Consider the following 24,059-nt stretch of genomic DNA (forward strand, 5'->3'; position numbering starts at 1 on the left):
AGGCCTCCATTTTAGAAAGCTCCCAAGCAAGAATATGAAAAACTGTTAAGTTCCAAATGTCTTTTTAGAACTTTTAAGATCTTGTTGATAATCTAGATTAAATTCTGATACCATATTAGGTTTTCCCATAAAGATAGATAGAGATGAAAGAGAAAAGTTTTTGTTATTGTTTATTTTTCATTCAATTAAATCAAGTACTATATAAAACTAAAAACAACAATAACCAGTATAGCTTTTTCTTTTATTTTATCAAACACAATAACCAGTATAGCTTAACCGAGATATGTAGACTCTACAAATTAATTCTGTCCTCAATCTCTAGAGCTGTAGGTCATGGAACAATATCTATTCATGCTTGTGTTATGCCTTGTGGAGATGTGTAGACTCTATTAGAATAGATAGTTAAATTGATATAAAACATTGACATTAAATCTCAAACTTCTCTTGCATGGGTCTACATAGCTAGAATATATGTTTTAACTGTAGTACTGTACACTGTTAATATGGTATACAATAATACAACGATATAACGTTTTGCGAATCAAGAGTAAGACAAAAATAAAATACTACTAAATAGTAACCTCTCTGGTAGGTCCAAAAAGGCTCTCCCACAAAAATCACCCGAGATCATCACCATACCCATTTTTTCATTGTCGATAATACAATACTGTTTCAATATTCTACTACAAAACCGAAAATTTGAAGGATGAACATTTTCCACGTACTCAGTATTCGTGTCGCGTAGGGACTTTAATCTGTCTCAAATCAAATATATATACGCCTCGTAAAACCAAAGAACCCAAAACCTACACCAAAAAGTGCGTAGGGGTATTAACGTAACCTCCACAAAAACGATAGTAATAAATAATAAATCCGATTTAAAAAAACAGTCATTTTCGAGAAACTTAAATGCTTACAACATAAAAAATAAAATAAAAATAAACATTTGTTCTCTTCCACTGTCTTGTCTGTAGAGAAGTAAAGAGAGAGAGAGACAGACGACGTTACAGTATCTCTCTCTCTCACACGATCAAGATTCAAGAAATCTTTCATCATTCGCCGGAAAAATATCATTTCTCCGGCATTCATGGAGGACTCTAGAATTTTCCCGTTCGCCGGAAACTTAGACCCTCGTGCTCAAGAGTTCATACCACTGAACCCTATCTCTTCTCATTTTTACTTTCCGTACACTTCTCCTCCTCCGCCGCCGCATCCCCCGCCGTTGCCTCCATCTTCGTACGGATTATCTCCGTCGGAGCCAAGAGTTTTCACGTTCTTTAATCTTCCACCACATCCGATGATGTTCTCTTCTCCTCCTCCACCACAACCACCACCACTGCGTCCGTGTTTCAGCGGCGTTTCGGCAGCTCAAAGGCCTACTATACCGTCAAATTCTCCGACGCGGTCGCTCTCTTTGATATGCGTACCGCGTGACGTAACCGAGTCCACGGTGAGACGTGACTTGGAGGTCTTCGGCGACGTCCGTGGCGTGCAAATGGAGAGAATCTCAGAAGGAATCGTGACCGTACATTTCTACGATATTCGTGACGCTAAAAGAGCGGTTCGTGATGTTTGCGGTAGACACATGCAGCAACAAGCTAGACTCAGTGGTGGCGGCGGCGGCGGTGGAAGCTCACCTTCATCTTCTTCACTGGCGCGTGGGTTTGTTTCCGGCAGACCTGTATGGGCTCAGTTCGTAGTTCCGGCGACTAGTGCTGTTCCCGGAGGGTGTAACCAAGGAACGTTGGTGATATTTAACTTAGACCCTGATGTCTCTTCCATTGATCTCAGACAGATTTTCCAAGTTTACGGTACGGTTCTTTTTCTAGTTTCTATGTCTTGATTTACTTTAGTATTAGATTTAGTTTGTTTCCTCGATTTGTGGATATGTCAGGAATTAAAACATTTTTCAAAGACTAATAATGTTAGGCTATGATATAAATTACAATATTATTTACATGAATCATGGAATAATTGTTTGCATGTTATGAACATCATTTAACTTTTGAATATATAGATAATATTGGACCGTTTGTTTATGTAAAATATATTCGTATCAGGTCCGATCAAAGAGTTGAGAGAGACGCCGTACAAGAAACATCAAAGGTTCGTTGAGTTTTATGATGTAAGAGATGCGGCGAGAGCGTTAGATGGAATGAATGGTGAAGAGATCGGTGGTAAGCAAGTTGTGATCGAATTTAGTCGACCAGGTGGACTTAAGAACAGGTTCAGGTCATCTAGGCTACCACAGCTACCGTTTCAACCGCTTCAACCACCACCGATTCTAAATCCTCCTAATTTGAGGCAGTCTGTAACTCTTATGAAAGATAAAAACAAGATTGTGAGCCCTACTAATGGTGTTATTGATGTTAATGCTTCTATGCGTTCGTTATCTATCATTGATGACGTCGATAACAAGACCCCAGGAGGGGAATCCGAATGCGCGGAGACAAAGAGAAAGAACATGGCTAAGTGGGGGAAGAAAAGACAGATGAAGAACATGGAACTAAGTCAGTTCCTTATCAGTGAAGAAACCATGGAAGATCCAAGTTGCAGAGATCCACGTACCACTTTGATGATCAAGAACATACCAAACAAGTACAGGTTGGGCTTTATATAATCTAATTTACTTAGTATTAATAGATTACTAAATACTACTTTTTATAATCTAAAGTTAGAAGTATTATCTAATATTCTCATGGAAACTAAAATGGTTTAGAAAAACTAAAAATTTTCTAATCTCTCAATAAAGTGATTATATGGATTTAAAGTTGGAAGCTTTTTCAAACTATAGGATGGTTAAAGATTTAGATCTTTCATTAAAATATTCACATGGATTCGTGTGCTATATATATATCCTATATTCAAAGGTTTATATTCTAGATAAAATTCTCCAATGTTATGTTCCATCAAGCTTTTAGTTATATTCTTGTTTTATCATACCTTAATTGACTAACATTTTCCCGGATACTCTTATATTACAGATTCCTATTGGCTTTTGTTTATGAGATTCAATGTTTTTGTTTTATATAGTCAAAAGCTACTGTTGGATATGCTGGACAAGCATTGCATCCACATCAACAAAGCGATCGCTGAGGAGCACCATGAACATGAGGCTCTTCATCAGCCCTTTTCGTCTTATGATTTCGTGTATCTCCCGATGGATTTCAAGTAATCAAACATTGAAATCCATTGATTGTATAGTATTGGTTATATTTATAACTAAAATCTTAACTATTTTCTCTGTTGTGTATATTAGCAACAAGTGCAATGTTGGTTATGGGTTTGTGAACATGACATCTCCGGAAGCAGCTTGGAGGTTTTACAAGGCGTTTAATCTTCAACGTTGGGAGGTTTTTAATTCGCGTAAGATTTGCCAAATCACATATGCGAGAGTTCAGGTATATTATATCAGTATTACTGAGTTTTGAAATCGCAAACTACATAAAGTTAATATGCTCGAGTTAACCCTATTCTGCAAATGCATGGAAGTTGCATAATATCTTTGCATATCCAAAAACTTAAACTATAAGTTGAATCATAGTCTTGAATTTTTTATATAATTTGGTCACAATGTGTTTATTTTGTTACTTTTGGTGGTCAATAACAGGGTCTAGAGGATCTAAAGGAACACTTCAAGAGTTCGAAGTTTCCATGCGAGGCTGAGCTTTACCTTCCGGTGGTCTTCTCGCCGCCACGAGATGGGAAGCAGTTACCAGAACCTGTCTCTATCAACATTAACGGCTGCATTAAACTCAATCATAGTTGTATTGAGCAAATGGACGGTCAAGATCACTCTGAGAGTGGGTCATGTTGTGACAGTGACCATGATAACAGTCATGAAGATGGATTTTCCGGCAGTAGCGTAGACGGAGGCCGGAGTATTACCGTGGAAGGAGAAACATCTTTCTAGGTGTATGTTGTTTGTATTGTGTGTATCATAATATATATAAAAAAATGTAAGTAGCCATGATCTTGGTTAGAATTTGTACCCTTTTGGTTTTTGTTTGTCTTAATCTAAACATCTTTTTGGTTATCAATAATTACTCACGCTAAGTTCTTCTGGGTATTAACATGAATTTAATAATGACTTATGAAAAGTAGTAAAACGTCACATCTTAATCCTCTTTTTCTTTACTTCTCTTTTTCTTTACTTCAAAGCTTCAAAGAAAGAAAGTGATATTTGGATTTATGTTCCGTATTTTAAATGAGAGACAGTGAAAATCTAGATAGGGACCTAAAATTGGGTTGACCTAGGGTAAAAGTTGGATTTCAGGCAATACTATCTTTGTTCTAGTGTGTTAGCTGTCTTATTCAGTGACATGTGAAAGAGACAATAGAGGACTCTGTGCTAGTGATGATCACATTCTGTATCTCCCTCTGATTCATGGGGCACTGACACGTGGTTTGATATCCACCTTACTTGGTGCATGGCAGTGTTGATTGTGATCGTTGACTACAACTTTAATCTTTCTGATGTTAGAGATGTCTCTAGTTTTAATTTTCAGTGGGTTTTGTCTATCTTCAGGATTTTGAAAACATTAAATCACTGTTAGCATTAAAACCCCGTTCCTAGGGTATTAATTGAAAGATTTTATGATGTGACGACTGGTACAGAAAGCTTTTACAACATTTCTAAATCACATTCTTTTCGTAGGGTTTAAAGGTCCACTAAAAATGATAATATAATTGTTTTTAATATGATTAAAAAACAATTATATTAAGGTTTAAGCTTAAATGTTGTAGCAATTATTTTACAGCAATTAATCTACGTTTAAAACCTTAATTAGTCACACACTATCAGTTTTAACTTTTAAGTCACACTTGAACTTAGTAAAATATCAAATTATTTATTTTATCAGTCTCTCAACACTGAGGGGAAAAAGATAAAATTGATTATTTTTATTTCAAAACACTGAGGCCCTGAATATTTAGTAGTTTTTGGCTAGATTTTAGTTTTTGTTTTTCTAAAAAACAGTTTTACAGCCTTTCAAAATTTTACAAAATTGGATTTTCTAAAAAATGAAGAATCTAGTTTTTGAAAGATTTAATATATTTTCACGTAGAGAAGAAAATAAAAAACCAATAAGATTATATTAGTTTTTCATTTTCTTCTCTACATGATTCTTTTCCTTTCATATCTCAATTTTTATTTTCAACTTTTTTAATTTTTAATTTTAACAGAAACCAAAAACCAAATATTTAAAACCAAAAACTAAAATCTAAAAACCAAAAGCTAAAATCCAATTTGAAAAACCGTTCTATTTTATTTATTTATTTTATTTTTATGTAAACTAAAATTCTAAAACCATGTGAACTAATTTTCAATTTTTTTACATAAAACTAAAATAAATAACCAAAAATACCGATATCCGTGTAACAAAACTGGACATTTTAGTAATAATGGCCCAAACTTTTTGACTCATAAATTCAAATTAGACCAAAATGTTGATAATGGTCCAATAACAAAAGGGACCTAAAAGTTAAGGCCCATTCATGCCATTATCTTAATTTTGACTCATGTTTTCTCTATAAAAGCAAGTCCCTCTAACTCCTAATTCATAATCTCAAAGTCAATCTCCGTAGCCGTCAGCATAATTGTTCTTACTCTTCATCATAGTTTCTGTTTGATTTTCAAGTTTTGATTTGTTTTTTACATTGAGAAATCAAATCGCTTTCAAAAGGTGTTGCATTCTTTGTTTTAGGGTTTTACGTACTCTGAAGGGCGTGTCACCGTAAGCGTATAATAAAAAAATCTTCAATCCGATCGATAGGGATTTTTTTCGAATTCGGATTCGTTCGAATGAAACAAAATACCTAAGATCCGATGGCTAATTTTGACCGATTTTTTTGGTTTTTTTATCCATCGGTTAATCGCGTTTGAGAAATTTCGATATTGATTTGGTTTAGGAATTGGGAAATTATTTTTGCTTCATAATGGTGAACTCTCTTAGATTATTTAGTGAGAGATGTTCAAGTTTCCGGAGCAAATAGTAAACTGGCAAGAATTTTAACAGCTCTATGTTTAAATTTACTATTTTCACAGTGTTACATGTCTTCTGGTATATTTTATTTAGTCACATATATTTCCCTAATTTCATTACCTAAATTTTTGTTTTAAATGTTTTCTAATCAACTCAAATCTTTAGTTTTTGTTTTTTTCTTTCTGATTTGTGATTATGCCATAAGATTAACAATAATCAATGTTTGGTCGATTAGGGGAAGGGCTAATATGAGAAGTTATCCTCCAAATTGAACAAATAAACAAATGGGCCTTCGATTGATTTATCGGCCCATTTTTGCTAAAAGTCCTATCACAATGGTGGGGAAAAGATTGGAAGTTGGAACATACCGAATAAATTGTGTAATGAAAAACCTAAAATCAGTTGACAAAAAAAAAAAAAAAAAAAAAAACCTAAAATCAATACAAGGATAAATTGGGTAAAAAAAAAAAAAAATTGTTTTACAGACTGAACCGAACAAAAATTGAAACCTTATTATCAACACTAGGAAAGCGACCCGTGCGTTGCCGCACGGGGAGGTAAAATCCTAAATTGAAATTTAACATTTGTAATTCATCCTAAATTCTTTCTTTTCTCAATCAATTTGATCATTTTCACTTCTTGCTATTGTTTTCTGCTGATTAAAAAGCCAAAAATTCATTTCAATGTTATTATATTTTATGTTGTCACACACAAAAATGAGCCTTTTTTAGAGCTTGATTTACTATGAACATTACTTTTAACCATATATAAAATTTCATTTATGTTTGTCTCCGACCATATGGTACTATATATTGGTATCCTTTCTTTATTCGCTATTAGAAATTGTCTTTGTTGTTGATCATTATCAATCAAAATACATAGAGGCTGCTTCTCTCTTGGTTTATTTACTGTATCGAGAAAATACTAAATGCCACTTGTCGAAGGAAGGTCGAAGATTGAGATCAGAGTAGATGGCTGGATTGAGTTTCGTTTCCCCTTCACTTTGATACGCGATTTCTCTTTCCATAGATTACTGATTCACAAATCACAATCAATATTCCGATGCTGTAACCAAGTGGAGTTTGTATACAAATGATTTACTATGAACATTACTTTAACCATATATAAAATTTCACTTATGTTTGTGGATGTTTTTTTCTCTCACTTTTAGATATGTACAAAACCAAGTTTATATGACCGACCAATCAAACCTAATTGGTTAGTATAGAGTAACTCACATTTTTCAGCTACAACTTTTAGAGATATATATTTGGCTATAATGCTTTCCACAGTTACATGCATCTTGGTCTCACGTTTTCCCTCAAAAGATCCCCTTCTTTCCTCCCTTTTAATGGGTTAATCTTGATTGCCTTATTTCCTACTAACACATTTAATACATGGATTTGTAATATTTGCTTCAAATCACATATTCCTCTTTGGAAAAAAAAAATCAAGACGTAACAGTCTAAGAATGCATATAGACAAAAACTTGTACACTCATAAGCTATTCAATCAAAGTAATTCAATTAAACTACAAAAGTTCAGAAAATTAATAAAATATAGAACAGAGGATTTTATGTTGGTCTCTCCCAATCCATCCCATTCCACCGTGTCGGCTGCTCTCCTTCCAGGCTGCATCCCCCTCTATTTGATTTCCCACTTATGTCTATGAATCAGTACCATCATGTTTTTCAATAAACAACAGCAAAAACGAAGTCGATGTGGTGAAACAAGTGATAATAATATCCCACCTTTTGATGTTCTCTTCTTTAGGTTAAACACTAATTTTATAAATTTCTTGCATTTTCTTTTTTTTTTGGCAGATTCCAGATCACTCTAAAAGTGACTGTTATACATTATGTTTTTAAAAAGTTGTATATACAGATTAGAAAGTCACCAAAGACTAAATAAGTTACCTTTAGTAGATCTTTTCTTTCTAACTTGACTTGTCATTTGGTCGTGCTTACGCTTTCTAGAATTTGATTTTGTGTTGTCACAAGTATGTCTGGCTTTTTCTTCGGCACTCTCTATTTCCATGCTCATTTGTAATATTTGTATATATTATCAAAATGTTTGATACCCAGAAAGTATAAGAAATTATAATTCAGCTAAAATTTTAAAAAACTTTATTTACAAAAAATGTAAACTAACCTGGATCATGAACATCTAATGGACATCCTACAAAAAAAAAAAATTAACATTTATACCATGTTTGTTAGAAAAAATAAATAGGTTAAAATAAGAACATATATAAAATTATAATTATACCATGTTCGTTAAAAAATTTTGGCTTATCCGTAGCTCTAGCATCACTGCATATCATCATGCCTCTCGTATCTTGGTTTTGGTTTTTCCAGAAAGTCAAAAAATAAAATCTGCACATTGAGAATCAAAAACATTAGCCATGCAAAAAATATGGCACACGTACTTAATAACATTAGCCATGCAAAAACATGAAAACCGGAAAGGCTAAAAATTTTGAAGAGACTAAAAGTTAACAAAACTAAGATTAATGTATGAACTTAATAGTGTCGACTAACAGTAATAATAATCTAACCGAGAAACACTACAGGTCATTCGCAGCAAAAATATTAAATTACCTTGAATTAGAGATTGATGCTTGAAAGTTAAAAAACACTTCAATAATACAGTTCTTTAATACTCAGAAAACAATTGTTCGAAACTTGTTTACATAGTCAATAAAAGTTTATATATAATAAACAAAGAGGTGTAAGACATAGAGGTGTGAAATGTAAATGTGTAAAAATTAATAGATGTGAAACATGGAGGTACAACAAACAGGTGTAACACATAGATGTGTGAAATTAATGGATGTGATTTTTGAAACCAGGAGGTACAACAAAGAGATGCAAAGACTAAGGAGGTGTGATTTAAAAGGTGTAAAAATTAATGGATGTGATTTTTGAAACCAGGAGGTACAACAAAGAGATGCAAAGACTAAGAGGTGTGATTTAAAAGGTATAAAAATTAATGGATGTGATTTTTGAAACCAGGAGGTACAACAAAGGGATGCAAAGACTAAGAGGTGTGATTTTTGAAAGATGGGGGTGCGACGAAAAGACACGATTAATAATTTTAAACCGTTAGATTAAAACTGGAACTAATCTCATCTGTTGGATTAAAAGTTAACACAAAAAGTTGGGTTTGCTATTATATATAAATAAATAGGTTAAAATAAGAACATATATAAAATTATAATTATACCATGTTTGTTAAAAAAATTTGGCTTATCCGTAGCTCTAGCATCACTGCATATCATCATGCCTCTCGTATCTTGGTTTTGGTTTTTCCAGAAAGTCAAAAAATAAAATCTGCACATTGAGAATCAAAAACATTAGCCATGCAAAAAATATGGCACACATACTTAAAAACATTAGCCATGCAAAAACATGAAAACTGGAAAGGCTAAAAGTTTTGAAGAGACTAAAAGTTAACAAAACTAAGATTAATGTATGAACTTAATAGTGTCGACTAACAGTAATAATAATCTAACCGAGAAACACTACATGTCATTCGCAGCAAAAATATTAAATTACCTTGAATTAGAGATTGATGCTTGAAAGTTAAAAAACACTTCAATAATACAATTCTTTAGTACTCAGAAAAAAATTGTTCGAAACTTGTTTATGTAGTCACGAAAAGTTTATATATAATAAACAAAGAGGTGTAAGACATAGAGGTGAAAAATATAAATGTGTAAAAATTAATAGATGTGAAACATGGAGGTACAACAAAGAGGTGTAACACATAGAGGTATGAAATTAAAAGGTGTAAGAATTAATGGATGTGATTTTTGAAACCAGGAGGTACAACAAAGAGATGCAAAGACTAAGAGGTGTGATTTAAAAGGTGTAAAAATTAATGGATGTGATTTTTGAAACCAGGAGGTACAACAAAGAGATGCAAAGACTAAGAGGTGTGATTTTTGAAAGATGGGGGTGCGACGAAAAGACACGATTAATAATTTTAAACCGTTGGATTAAAACTGGAACTAATCTCATCCGTTGGATTAAAAGTTGACACAAAAAAGTGGGTTTGCTATATAATAGCAATGAACTATATAGATGGTTCATTGGTTATGAGTTTTTTTAAAAAGACATGTAATTTTGCATTTGTTGCTAAGTTCCTACGACACTAACTTAACAAACACACATTTCGCATTTTGATTTCAAACTTTACGTTTCGTGTAAGTTAAGAAAAAGTCGTGTTCTTGAAATAGACCAATTCCATTTCAACTGTCTCTTGAGTCCTTAAGCAAAATTGCACCAAAAGCATGATGAATCCTCTCTTTGAATCTTCGGTTTACCTATCTTTACGAAATATAAACTTAAAACCTTGAAAACCAATTTTCTCAAGTTTATAATTACTACAAAATAGTTAGTGAGCAAAAAAATATATATACAAAAATGTCTAATGAAAACTCTGTAACGTCGTCATTGATAGATCGCATCTCTGCTCATCTTTGTCTTCAAGATGTATCAATTGCGTTGTTAGGTCTATTCCTTTTCGGCTGCTTGCAAGCCAAGCTAACCAACAAAGGCGGCCCAGTGCAATGGCCTGTGTTTGGGATCACGCCCGAGTTCTTCCTTCATGTTCACGATGTGTTCGGATGGGTCACCCGGTGTTTGACGAAAAGCCGAGGAACGTTTCCATACCAAGGGATCTGGTTTAGTGGATCTTATGGAGCCATGACAAGTGTTCCCGCAAACATCGAGTACATGCTCAAAACCAATTTCAAGAACTTCCCTAAAGGAGAGTTTTACAAAGAGAGGTTCCGCGATTTGCTCGAAGATGGTATTTTCAACGCGGATGATGAATCTTGGAAAGAACAGAGACGGATCATCATAACTGAGATGCACTCGACTCGCTTCGTGGATCATTCTTTTCAGACGACGAGAGATTTGATACAGAGGAAGCTCTTGAAAGTGTTGGAGAGTTTCTCAAATTCACAAGAAGCTTTTGATCTTCAAGAGATTCTTTTACGGTTAACGTTTGATAATATCTGCATCGCCGGTCTCGGAGATGATCCGGGGACTTTGGATGATGATCTTCCCCACGTTCCATTCGCTAAAGCGTTTGAAGAAGCAACAGAGTCTACTCTGTTTCGGTTCATGATACCGCCGTTTCTGTGGAAACCAATGAAGTTTTTCGATATAGGGTACGAGAAAGGCCTGAGGAAAGCGGTTGAGACGGTTCACAAGTTTATAGACAAGATGGTTGACGAACGAGTCAAGATGCTTAAGGACGAAGGAACATTAGCTAATAGCAAATCCGATGTCCTCTCAAGGCTAATCCAGAACGAAAGTCACAAAAGAGGCGATGAAAATGATCGATTCACAGTCAAGTTTTTCAGACAGTTCTGCACAAGCTTCATCTTAGCGGGACGAGACACGAGTTCCGTCGCGCTTACTTGGTTCTTCTGGTTGATAACAAAACACCCGGAAGTCGAAACCAAGATTCTCAGCGAAATCAGACAAATCTTGAGCCAAAGAGAGAAGAACAACAAGAATCTTGAAACTGGAGAAACAGAGAGTTTTTGTCACTTCACAGTCAAAGAACTAAACGATATGGTCTATCTACAAGCAGCATTGTCGGAATCTCTTAGACTATATCCACCAATTCCTATGGAAATGAAACAAGCGACTGAAGAAGACGTGTTTCCAGATGGCACTTTCTTGAGAAAAGGTTCACGGGTTTACTTCTCGGTCTATGCGATGGGAAGGATGGAATCAATTTGGGGAAAAGACTGTGAAATGTTCAAACCAGAGAGATGGATACAAGGAGGGCAATTTGTGAGTGATGATCAGTTTAAATACGTCGTGTTCAACGCCGGTCCAAGGCTTTGTTTAGGGAAAACATTTGCATACTTGCAGATGAAAATGGTGGCTGCTTCCATCTTGTTGAATTACTCAATCAAGGTTGATCAAGATCATGTTGTTGTTCCACGGGTAACAACGACTTTGTATATGAAACATGGTCTTAAGGTCAGGATTACACCGAGATCTCTAGAGGAGAAGAAGCAAGATTCATAAATATAAAAGAAAATTCAGCTATATTGTGAAGTTATTACTGAAATAGTTGTTTATATATATGGCATTATGGCTAATGTAAGACCTTCACCCTTCTTAATTAGAATAGGCACATAAATAATCTTTGTTAGTAAAATGTACAGCGTGTGTGTTATGTGTAATGCAGATCACGAATGTTATACAAAGCAAGATTTGCAAATTCTGAAATTGGAAGTTAGATGTATACACATATCAGCACTGTGAAAGGTAAGTGTATAGCCGACCCAAAAACCAAACCGGATTAGACATCCTAAAGCAGTAAAGCTGTTGCAACTTTCACTTGATCACCTTGTTAGACTGATAAAGCCTTCTGAAGAGATGTCTTGGAGTATGGACTAATTGGAAGAAAAGGTTTTGACATAGACCGCGTTCTCGTGCTAGTAACAAGCTTAAACCACTGGCTTCTCGGATCGCAACTCGAGTTTCCTTGTAAACATTTACATCTTCTCGTCACAATCTTGTTACTGCGTGAATCCACATCCAAACACACAAATGCTCCATTCTTTGTTATGGACGAGAGTTGCATCTTCGAGTCAGACAAAAGTTTCCATTTTGAGCAGTGAAACTCAGTGAAAAACAAACGCAGCTTCACAGGGTTTCCTTTCTGATAAGCTTTTAAGCAGAGGATTCGTTCTTCTGCTAATGATAAAACTCGATGAGAAGAAAGTCTCCAGCTTTCTGATCTATTGCAAGAACCAAGCTTTAGTTGAAACAATGATTTTCTTACGACGCAAAGTCCACTTAAAGGATGGAACATTATTTTCTTTGGTTGTGTTTCCATTAGACCTGGTCCTGATTATTGCAAAGTTGTTTAAACTTGTCATAAATCAAGTGATCAGATATAAAAAAAAGTAAGTTTGAAAAAACAAATTAGTGTACCTCTAAAAGGAGCCTGAATTGTAGATATCATCTGCAAAATGGTTGAGTTCCTTATGTTTAACCAATTCCAATCCAAAACTCCATAAGTTTCATCTGAACCAATGGTTTTCCCCCTCATGTAATAGCTTCCTGCAAGTGTCCATAGCGCCCAATCTAGATCAAGATCAGCTGCTAAAGCCATAAAACAACTTAGAAACTTGTTGTCATTCACATTGTTCCCTCTTTGATCAACCCCAAACTCGCTCACAAACAACGGGATCCCTTTCTCGAGCAAAAACCCCGACATTTTCATCATCTTCTCTGTTTCTTTCCCGCAAATCTTGTTCAAGTTATCTCCTTCCCAAGAGTTCCAAAATCCATACCAATGTATCTCAAACACAAGTTTCCTCCTAAAGCTAACTTCAAAGGGTCTGTCTCGGAGGAAAGATAAGTCAGTAGCGTAATTTAAACCCGATACAATAACAAGAACATTCGGATTAACGGAGTGGACCGCTTCAGCGCCTTTTCTCATATAGGTATACCAATCTTTAATGTTCTGTTTAGGACCTCTAAGTTCATTCCTTAGACTCATACCAACCACATTTGATGAAACGTTATTAGCAAACATTGATGCCATCTTCTTTAACCCTTTGATCCAAACTTGAGGGTTTAAATGCTTATCCCCGAAAAACCCATTCCCATCATTGTCACTACAACACCAACCAGGTTGGCTTATGTGATTGTCTAAGATCACCATTACTTTATGTTTTCCAAGACAAGACACTACTTCCTGTTTTAAGAGAAAGAACAAACTAAGTTCTCATCTTTCTTAATCTTGAAATCCTAATTGATAGATTACTAACTAAACAAGAATTTCAAGAATCCCACTAAAGTCAAAATCTTTCCGGGAAAAAGGTCAAAACTTTACCTGGAAAGCTTTGGTAAGGGAAAGATCAAGAATCGTGGGATTGTGAACTTGGAAGCCAGAAACAGCTTCAAAAAGACGAAACTTGAGAAGAGATTGTCTCACAGTGGTGATATCAGAGAAAGATTCATCGGTGGCTAAGTAGAGAGGCCAAGTCAATCTAACGCAATTGAAACCCATTGAAACGATCTTCTCGGCGATCGAATCCAGTGGCTGCTTGCTCAGTCCTTCAGCCACCGCTGTTTCAAGATGCGACGGCCAGTTGACGCACGTGAGCTTCACGCGCTGACCTTTGTTGATGCCGTCATCGACGATCCAGCGTGAGTCGGTGGAGAGAGGAAGAGCGAAGGTGGTGATGTTGATGATGACGTATGGAAGAAGAAAGACAGAGATGAAGAAGAGTCTTCCCATTGGAACTTAAATGTGCTATCTCTCTGTTTTGTAAGAAGTGGAATGGTCCTCTATTAGCGACTACTGACTAGATCACAACACCGAACATCCAAATTGTGTCTAATTAATGACTTATTAAATGTAACTTTAATCAAATCAATCACTAACGACTAATTTATTGAAAAAGTCATACAGTATGAATTTTATTTTATTTGGGTTTGACGTTTAACATTGATTACTTAATCGTTATCTTGATAGCGTAAAATAGCATCATATATATTAGATTTAACTTATAAGAAACGAAGTTTACAACTTTATGAGTTACTGCATCGTTATTTATATATGATATGAATAATCTATATTAAACCTCATTATATGCTGACTTTGACAATCTTAAACCACTGGCTTGTGGGATCACATGAGGTGTCTTCGCCCTTCACGCACTTGCAGTCACTAGCCATGAGGTTATTGGATTCATCCACGTCAAGACAAAGCGAGTTATTGCTTGACTTCGCAGCTAAGAGCATATTAGAGGCTGATATAGACTGCCATTTTGACAAGTTAGGGCTCGAGCAACTCATCTTACTCAGCTTAACCGGCACATTCGACCCCGTGCTCTCTAAGCATAGAGATTTTTCTTTGAGTTTCAGGGTGTTGTCAGGAGTGTAGCTCCATGGTTGAGATTCATTACATAGACCGAGAGTGACCTTGGTTGGATCTAAGATACTTTGTAACATGCAAAGTCCGGTTAACGGGTGAAAAACAAGATTGTAGACTTTGGGTTGAGAGCCCGGTCCTGGTTAACAAAGTTAGGAATAATGAGATGCTTAACTATGTCTAATGAACAAGAATAAGCAAATTCTATGTATTAAAATACTGCAGATAGCTAACACCTAAATAAATAGAGTTATGATATCTAATAATAAATCTTTGTACATAATATTTTACGCAATTGTGAAATGTCATTCTAAAATATGAATTACAATATAATGTTGCAATTGTCATTTTAAGATATCTACATTTAATTTGTTGTAAATTTGATGATTGATAGAGTTTCTAATCTAATGGTAGCTAACTTATATCATAATTCCATTTAATATTTTGATAGTGTATTCGTATGTATTGTAGACCACATATTGTTTTTATACTTCGTGACGATTCTAAATTCTAAAATTAGTTTCCGAAGACAGTAATATAGAATATATACCTTGAAGCGGGGATTGAATCAGAGACAACCTTTGCAAGAAACTCCGGCTTCGAACACGATCCCAATCCGAGTCCAACATACCGTAATACTCGCTCATTCCAGCAACACCTTCTCTGAGATAATAACTTCCTTGAAGTGTCCAAATCGACCAATCTACGTCGTTCTCCGCCGCCCAACCTAATATACATCCGATATACCTATTATCGTTAACGTTTGTGCCTCTCAAATCGATTCCAAACTCACTAAGAAACACCGGGAAGTCACGGAGATTGAAACCGCCTCCGTCCTCGATGCTTTTCAGAATCTCGCCGCATGCCTCGTTAGGGTTTTTGGAACTCCATGTGTTTGTGTTGGTGAAGGAGTATCGATGGAGCTCGAACACGAGTTTTCCAGTAAAAGTTAGGTTCACCGGTCGTGATCGGACAAATGAGAGGTCGGTGTCGTAGCTGAGGCCAGAAAGGATAACAAGTACTTCAGGGTTTGCTTCGTGAACTGCTTCGGCTCCTTGTTGCATGTACCTACATGCATATAAAAATAAAACTTAAATCCTACTTTGCAAGGATCCTACATGCAAGCATGTACACCTATAAGCCACTTTAACATTTCTAAGTGACATACTACCATACATGCATGTTAATTATGTACCCCATAAATCATTTAACCATACGTGACTTACTTTAACCAGTGTCCATATTTTCTTATAGTTGTACCTTATAGTTGTACCTTTTTCGTTAAAAGACAAACTTTTAATGTAAAGTATGCCATTAGAGGTAATAAACTGATTTCAATATTACAGAATCTATATTAAATAGCGTTCTCTTACTGTCTTACACATACACATGCATGCAGCAAATGGACAAACATAAAAAAAGGCACTTAAAGATAATACGTGCAAAAGATGCCGCTAGTTGTATAATCTTTTTTTCGTTTCTTTTTCCATGCAACCATTAATTTATCAGAGAAATTCATTTCAAACAAACCAATTAAGTAAAAATAAACTCAAAATAAATAAATAAAGAAATTATAGTAAGTGCGAATATGTTATCTCGTATAAAATGTACACGTACTTGAACCAAGCGTCGACGTTTTGTATAGGTCCTCTAAGCTCGTTTCTGAGGCTCATGCCAACGACATTCGAGGTACCTTTGAAAGTCGTGGCTATCTTGGTCAGACCGGCGATCCACGTGGCAGGGTCAAAGAAAGTGTCGCCAAAGAAACCGTTGCCGTCGTCGTAGCCACAACACCATCCTGGCTTGGTCACATGGTTGTCTAATATCACCATCACATTTCTGTCTCCCAATTTAGCTACCACCTTCTGCAAAAACGAGAAAAAAAAGAATCATGTTTTCAAAGGAAATGAGTGATTTGCGAGTAAAAATAAAAGTATACATGATAAGAGATTTCGGTAAAAAAAAATATAATTAAATTAGTTTTGAAAACCATAGTCTTAAAAGTATCCACATATATAACCAAATTTTTGTTTGTGAAATTTATTCTATTTTATTCATCATTATTTTTGATGATTTTATTTTAGTAGAGTCATTTGTGTATTTTATGACCTATTATATTCTAATTTGAGTTTTTGGATGGGTCTCCGAACCATTATACTTTACCTTTATGGATAGAAAACTAAATATTTTTAATTATTTTGTTGGGCTAAATTTTTAGCTAGTATATTATATACTACTGTAATTAGTAAGTAAAGAATATAGATGATTAGATTTTTTAATTATTTCTTTCTATCCGAATAAATTAATCCAAAAAATTTGATACTATCATACCTTGTAAGCTTCAATGAGGGGAAGATCAATCATGGATGGGTTCTTGGTTTGGAAACCAGAAATGTCATCAGTAAGACCAAGCCTTTGAAAAGATTGTCTGACAGTAACGTTATTAGCCAATGTATCATTAGTAGCCAGATCAAGTGGCCAAGTTAATCTAACACAATTGAAACCCATTTCAAGTATCTTCTTGGCCAAGTCATCTACCCGCTGCTTGCTCAGCCCTTCCGCCACCACAGGCTGCAAATGTGATGGCCAATTCACACACGCCAGCTTCACTCTTTGCCCTTTTACGTCGATGATCCAACGAGATTTTGTAGAGAGAGGAAAGGCCATGTTGTTTGTGATGAAGGAGAAGAATGAGAAGAAGATGATGAAGCAAAACATACGTTTTAGCTCTTTTGTTGTCTTCATATTAAATGTATTTAGAAAAGTTTGGGGGTGTTTGTGTTTTTTTGTTAGGTGTTGGTGAATCATTTCGAAGAGATTATATATATAGAGAAATGTGTCAAATATTATAGAAATAGAATAGTTTATTGTATTATGTTTCATAAGATTAAGGCATACATATATATATATATATTGATTAATTTTGACATATTGCTAACGCAATATAATGTAAATTTTCCTAAATACATAAAGAAATAACTTGTACAATAAATAATAGGGAAAATTATAAATAAAGGAGCTTTTTCCAAAAATTTGGCCATCTACACTTTTTTTTCAAGATTGTCAATTGTGACGAAAATGCCCCTACTAATAGAAATAGTGAAGTTTTGAAAAAATTGAACCAATAAACAAACAGAAAACCCATGTTAGTATACAACTGTTAAAAAAAAAATTTGAAAAAAAAATATTTTGGGTGTCAAAAATCAGTTTGTAAATTGCTGATTTCTAGTCTAAATTGTTTAGAATAGACTTTCTAAGATTTTTTCTCTTTCTGAAACATTTAGATTGTTCATTCTACAGTTTGTACATGTTCTAAGAAGTTTAGATGGAAAATTTGTTCTAAAATTTCAGAACCTGAATTTTGTATGTTCTACAAAATTAAGAATATGTATTCTACATTTTTCTTCATTCTACATCAATTCAGAATTCGTTTTCTACGTTTTACCCTATATACTAAAAGAAGTAGAAGATATATCATAGAAATTTTTAGAATTTGTAATCTGTAAACCTTAGAATACCCTAAAATAGAAAGAAAATAAATTAAATAAGGAAAATGAATAATTTTAAATATTTTTTAAATATTCTTAATTTATGGTTAAGATTTCGTAATTATTGTTTAGATTTGTTCTAATACATTTTAGAATGCGTATTCTAAATTATTTAGAAGATAAACAAATTAAGAAAAATCGACATTATACCTTAACGTGATCGATTAGCCCTTTTGGGAAAAAAATTTAACCTTAATTGGTTTCCAATTGATCAATTTCCCTTACTTTGTCAAAACCCAAAACAACAATTTAGACCCACTCGATGAAGCCCCAAAAACCGATTAATTGATGTTTTCTTAATTTCAGGGGACAAAAAATCAACAAAATTTATCTGAAAAAACAATTAAGGGCATAATTGGCTAATTTTATATCATAAAACCTATTTAACCAAACTTTTGAAAAAAAAATGTAAATGGCCAAATTTTTGGAAAAAGATCATTTATTTATAATTTTCCCTAAATAATATCAAGATCTAGAATATTCTTCGGATTGGGTTTCACTTCGTTTATGGGCTTTACGGTCTATAATACTTTGTCTGCAAAATACACATCTTGCTTCCCTAATACTCCCACCTTTGTATGTTATCTTGCGGACCAAGTAAATGCTTTAGAAGTAAAGTTGTGGTATTTAGGCTAATAAGCTCTTTCGTGAGTTGGGAGGAAAACAAGCATTGTATCATGAGATAAAGTTGGCAACTTTAAGGGTTCAAAGACACAACACAACTTAGAAACCGGTAGGATTGATCGCTTATGTTAATGATCTAATCTAACAATGGCGTCAAAGCCATCATAACTTCTAATTAAATTTTATCTTAGTAATTGGATCCAAGTCACTCACCAGATCCGAAAAGCAAGAGGATCATACTAGTAACGGTTGAACCTTTTCCATAAAAAAAGGAAAGAATATGTACAATTAACGGAAACTTTAGCTGTCTTGTCTACTGAATTTGAGAAGTTGGGTGAAAAAAAATCTTAGAAGAGTGTTTGAATTAGACAAATAACACATATTGAAACCAGATTTACATTGTGATGTGTTAGGACAAATATATCTCTTAATGAAGACGACTTCGAGATATGTCATGTGACTTTTCCCTTTTTCCTCTTAAACTTTTGTGATAAGATTTCTCTACCTCAAGTATCTGATTGGTTAAAATTCAAACAGATGTAATCTCTATTCTAGCAATGATAATTCTAGAAATTTTAGTAGCTAGCACACAAAATAATGAAGGATCAAATTGATAGTTCTTAAAATAAATGGAGAAGATGTAAACAAACAAAGTAATGAAGGTTTATATTGACTTTTTGTTTTAGATCAAGGTTGATCTTGCAATTTATCTTTAATTTGCTGATCAACTTATTTTGTGACGCCGCGTCAGCCGCTGTAGTGTCTCGACGATGGCGGTGGTTTGATCTATTTTCCTCTCTCTCTCTCTCTGTTTCAGTTTCTCTTTGTGGCCAGAGAAATATAGCGTCGATAGCATTAGCATTGACCCCGAGCACTAAAATTTCGAAAGCTTATTACTAATGACGCCCACGATCAATGTTTCCATAAGATGTCTCCAACCTTACGTTACATATCTCTCTTTTGATCTCTGTTTTTGTTGTTTCACCTTACATTGGCCCACAGTATCTTGTGTTCTCTTGAGTTAGATCCTTATCGAATCATTCTATTGATTTTTCTTAACCGTTTTGGAAAATGTAATAAACCCATTGTAGCTTTTCTTTCCCCTGAAATCAAATCAGTCCGGATTCAAAAGAGGAGCAATCATAAGACTAAGCACAGCCTTATCGAAATCTTTCCTTTGCGATGTAACTTTTTTTATTCATAGCAAACCAGGATCATGTTCTTTATAACATCACTCTTACTTGCTTGCATACGTTTCGGTTTATATTACATGATGTAGAGAGGAAGTTTTATTCATAACTTGTACAAAGTCTAGAATTATATAGATTGGTGAACTCACTGAACTCGAACTGGGACGAGCTTGAGAGGTACTTTCTTGACGACTGTAAGGGTACCAGCTTCTTCTTTATCGATATCTTCATGTGTCATACCATCAGGTGCTCTCCAATCGAAGTAGTAAAGTAAGTTCAAGAGTCCCAATTCAACAGTAGCTACCCCCATTGCTATACCGGGACATATCCTTCGACCAGACCCAAACGGTAAGAGCTCGAAATGTCTTCCTTTATAATCAACAGGGCTATCGATAAACCTTTCCGGGTTAAACTCTTCCGGGTTTGTCCAGTATTTCGGATCTCTTCCTATTACCCAAGCGTTCACCAAGATCTGTGTCTTTGGAGGAATATCATAGCCTTGGACCTTGATGTGAGCCATCGTTTCCCTTGGGAGCAGAAGTGGAGCTGCTGGGTGTAATCTGAATGTTTCCTTGATCACCATGTTCAGGTAAGGAATTTTTTCGAGATCTTCTTCGGTGATTCTCTCCTTATTGTTGCCAAGACGGTCTCGGATCTCGCCTTGAACTTTCTTCATCACTTCCGGGGTTTTAACGAGTTCCGTCATTGCCCATATCATGGTAATAGCTCCTGTGTCTACTCCTCCTAGAAACAAATTCTAGCAAACAAAAAAAAATAATTGTAAATATGCAGATTCAGTTTCAATATGCAAATGTGTTGAAACAAATCTTGTTTTTTTCTTCTTCTTACCGTTAGTAATGCCTTGATGTGATCTATCGTGAGCTTCAAGGAATCATCTTTGCCTTGTTTATGATCATCGATCACATCCAACATAACATCGACGATATCTCTGTGATCTTTTGATATTTTTCCAGGATGTAAATGATCATCGATCACACCTTGAAACAGAGTATCGAGCTTGACGAAAACATCTTTGAGCCTCTTGTGTTGCCCGGAAATACAGTCAACGAGCCATCCAAGTCCGGCAACAGGAAAGAAATCAGAGCAAGTGAAACTACCCTGAGCTCTCTCGGCTTCAGACACAAGCTCTTCGATCTTGTCTTTATCGATAAACTCATTCTCGTGGAACCTTTGTCCAAAAGCAACTCTAAACAGGATACTCGCGGTTAGCCAGAAAAGGGTTTTGCTCAAATCGACCGGAGATCGATCCACCGCTGATTCCGACAGTTTCTTGACAAGAAAGTTACATTCTTCCTCTCTGATATTCCCGGAAGACTGAACCTTTTTCAAACAGAAAAACTCACGCACCAAGAACTTGCGCCGCTCCTTCCACTCGTCACCGTACGGTGTAAAAGCGACATCTTTAAAACCCCGAGAGGTTAGCCTCGAACCAACAAGCTTAGGCCTGCTGCAGCAGTCTAGGTCATGAGTTCTACACACCTCTTCAGCTGCTTCTCTCGATGAGATAACAGTTACAGGGACAAACCCTAAGTGAAGAAGCATAACATGTCCTGTTCTTTCGGCTAGACGTTGAAATAACATGTGAGGCAATTCTCCAACTTGGTGTAAGTTTCCGATGACTGGTAACGTTGGAGGGCTAGGAGGAAGGTTCCATTTAGAGCGTTTGATCTTCTTGCTGATAAAGATCAACGAAGCGAAGGTGATGATACAAACACAGAGCAAAGAGATTACCATTTTTTTTTGTTTCTTTTCTTCCGTTACACAGAAAAATGAAATTGATATCCTCTGTTTTCTGTTTATATTAATAGTCCACTATAGTCGATTTATTTTAACATCCCACACCGCCTACACTATGATTAGATTTTTGTTTTTTTCTTCATACGTTACTATCTATCATATAAAAGAATCCTATGAAGCTAAGCAAGACATAAATCTTAATAATAATTGATTTTTTTTTTTTTTTTTTTGGTTTTTTAGAAAAAATAAAATTTATATTGCTCTGTTTCTGTGTATATTAATAGTCCAAAGCAATATAAACCTATAAATAGGTCGAGTAATTTTAATCTCACACTGCTTATATTTTCATTGGATTTTTTTTTCTTCCACTTATATAAACCTATAAAATTTTTTTTTTCTGCCAATTTTAATATATTACAAAGTTGGAATCTAAGCAAGACAAAATTATATGTGATGGATTCTAATGTTAATAATAATTGAAAGGAATTTGACGACAAATGTTATGAAAACAGAGCACCAAATGTCATCGTCTCATGAAAAATAAAGAAAAACTTTGTCATGTTATATAAGATATTACAAAGTATGAATTCTATAAAGCTAAACAATATAATTTTTTTAAAACAAATATAATATATATGGATAAGCACACCATTAAATATGGATATCATACCATCCAATTTGGATTTAATAAATTCTAATGATAAAGTTTGCATTCCAAATATAATACCGCTTTAGACTAGAATTTGGAAAATACGATATTCATCAAAATTTACTATTTTATGTGACAAGTACTACTAACAAGGTGTGTTTCGGTCACGCTAACCTAAGTCGTCGGAAAATCAATTATGACCTAAGTTGTGCCAGATGTGTAGCCCAGAAAAACAGTTAATTATGTTACTTTTGTTTGTCCGCCAGTGCGACAGATGTTGGCATTATCTCAAATACCACTTAGATCCTAATTCTTTCCAAACGAAGTCTTTGTTTGAGAATATAGATTTTTTCCTAAGTGAAATATCAATCGGTTCCCAACATACATCATTTCCTTAGATAATGTGGTATATATGGAAGATTATAAATTAGAAGTTTTCAAAAATTTGGTTGAGAGTCCTCTTGAGGTTGTAAGGTTTGCAGAAAGTGAGGCGATAGCCTTGCATCAGGCACATGTCGAGGCCACAAACTTATATACAACCCCCTGGGTCGACATACCTGCACTTTTATGAGATACTGTTGCTATTTGGATGGTTAATCCTCAAAGAAAATAAATAAATATTTAGGTGATGATAAAAAGACAGAGTAAAGAGATTACCATCTTTTTATTTTTATTTTGTTATACAGAAAATAAAATTGATATTGCTCTGTTTTTGTGTATATTAATAGTCCAAAGCGTTATATCTTGGTCGAGTAATTTTAATCTCACACTGCTTACATCTTGATTGTTTTTTTTTATCTGTTAATATATTACAAAGTAGGAATCCTATGAAGCTAATCAAGATAAAAATTAGGGAGATTTACATTGAGACACACTTTCTATGAAAATATGTTCATTTGACACACTTTCTGTCCATGGGATACCTTTTTGCCAATTTTTTCACTATTCACATAATTTCTAGACTATTTTAACCCTCATCATATAAGTTGAGGTATAACTATAGAGAGAAAAACAATTGTATTATAGTCCGTCCGATTTTAACTAAAAATTTAATCCAACAGCTAGAGAGATGAGTGTGGACCACAACATGAGTCTAACTAATAAATGTGAAAAATAAATTTGAAAGGATTTGTCATAAATAATAAGAACCATTCGATTGAAACTATTAGTTAAAATTCAATGGACAATTCTGTCACATTTTCTTTTTCTATTCTTCACATTTTTTTTTTCTCATACTCTCTTTGTAATCACTTTATTTAATTATTATGACATATTTTTTTGATTTTATTTTTATCATTCATTATAATTTTATTTTTTTCTACATTTTGAGATCCATTTTACTATATTTAAAAGAATAATTATAATACATATTATCTAATTATAATTG

The 24,059-nt window shown here is 34.5% G+C and overlaps 3 protein-coding genes, 1 non-coding gene and 2 pseudogenes across 6 annotated transcripts; 3 read left to right on the forward strand and 3 right to left on the reverse strand.

The window, feature by feature from the left end:
* The first annotated feature begins 966 nt into the window (after positions 1-966).
* Positions 967-4,040, forward strand: LOC104710403 (protein terminal ear1 homolog). The gene is made up of 5 exons (XM_010426983.3): positions 967-1,811; positions 2,061-2,604; positions 3,034-3,171; positions 3,260-3,401; positions 3,611-4,040. Exons 1-5 carry the CDS (start codon positions 1,088-1,090, stop codon positions 3,911-3,913), a joined length of 1,851 nt encoding a protein of 616 aa, XP_010425285.2. The 5' UTR covers positions 967-1,087; the 3' UTR covers positions 3,914-4,040.
* Positions 4,041-5,926: 1,886 nt separating this feature from the next.
* Positions 5,927-6,070, forward strand: LOC147937701 (small nucleolar RNA snoR137). The gene has a single exon (XR_015567722.1). It is a non-coding gene; the product is annotated as a small nucleolar RNA snoR137 (small nucleolar RNA).
* Positions 6,071-10,255: 4,185 nt separating this feature from the next.
* LOC104710405 (cytochrome P450 86B1 pseudogene) lies at positions 10,256-12,233 on the forward strand (annotated as a pseudogene). The gene has a single exon (XR_015567185.1). The product of XR_015567185.1 is annotated as a cytochrome P450 86B1 pseudogene (transcript).
* LOC104710404 (glycosyl hydrolase 5 family protein-like) lies at positions 12,102-14,368 on the reverse strand. The gene is made up of 3 exons (XM_019229730.2): positions 13,860-14,368; positions 12,953-13,721; positions 12,102-12,865 (listed from the first exon to the last, which is right to left on the reverse strand). Exons 1-3 carry the CDS (start codon positions 14,265-14,267, stop codon positions 12,366-12,368), a joined length of 1,677 nt encoding a protein of 558 aa, XP_019085275.2. The 5' UTR covers positions 14,268-14,368; the 3' UTR covers positions 12,102-12,365.
* A 133-nt stretch (positions 14,369-14,501) lies between these two features.
* Positions 14,502-17,649, reverse strand: LOC104710406 (glycosyl hydrolase 5 family protein-like; annotated as a pseudogene). Its single transcript, XR_015567186.1, has 4 exons — positions 17,235-17,649; positions 16,521-16,768; positions 15,454-15,971; positions 14,502-15,042 (listed from the first exon to the last, which is right to left on the reverse strand). The product of XR_015567186.1 is annotated as a glycosyl hydrolase 5 family protein-like (transcript).
* Positions 17,650-20,251: 2,602 nt separating this feature from the next.
* LOC104710407 (cytochrome P450 71B17-like) lies at positions 20,252-22,140 on the reverse strand. Its single transcript, XM_010426987.3, has 2 exons — positions 21,115-22,140; positions 20,252-21,022 (listed from the first exon to the last, which is right to left on the reverse strand). Exons 1-2 carry the CDS (start codon positions 22,018-22,020, stop codon positions 20,411-20,413), a joined length of 1,518 nt encoding a protein of 505 aa, XP_010425289.2. The 5' UTR covers positions 22,021-22,140; the 3' UTR covers positions 20,252-20,410.
* Positions 22,141-24,059: the final 1,919 nt, after the last annotated feature.

The sequence above is a fragment of the Camelina sativa genome, chromosome 9 (genome assembly GCF_030686135.1).
Source record: "Camelina sativa cultivar CO46 ecotype springtype chromosome 9, ASM3068613v1".
NCBI lineage: Eukaryota > Viridiplantae > Streptophyta > Magnoliopsida > Brassicales > Brassicaceae > Camelina > Camelina sativa.

Coding starts and splice junctions, on each gene's coding strand:
- LOC104710403 (XM_010426983.3), top strand. CDS start 1,088: ATGGAGGACTCTAGAATTTTCCCGTTCGCCGGAAACTTAGACCCTCGT. Junction 1,812..2,060: donor ACAGATTTTCCAAGTTTACG/GTACGGTTCTTT, acceptor TATTCGTATCAG/GTCCGATCAAAGAGTTGAGA. Junction 3,402..3,610: donor TCACATATGCGAGAGTTCAG/GTATATTATATC, acceptor GGTCAATAACAG/GGTCTAGAGGATCTAAAGGA.
- LOC104710404 (XM_019229730.2), bottom strand. CDS start 14,267: ATGGGAAGACTCTTCTTCATCTCTGTCTTTCTTCTTCCATACGTCATC. Junction 13,722..13,859: donor CCCTTACCAAAGCTTTCCAG/GTAAAGTTTTGA, acceptor CTCTTAAAACAG/GAAGTAGTGTCTTGTCTTGG. Junction 12,866..12,952: donor AATTCAGGCTCCTTTTAGAG/GTACACTAATTT, acceptor TGCAATAATCAG/GACCAGGTCTAATGGAAACA.
- LOC104710407 (XM_010426987.3), bottom strand. CDS start 22,020: ATGGTAATCTCTTTGCTCTGTGTTTGTATCATCACCTTCGCTTCGTTG. Junction 21,023..21,114: donor ACATCAAGGCATTACTAACG/GTAAGAAGAAGA, acceptor TTTGTTTGCTAG/AATTTGTTTCTAGGAGGAGT.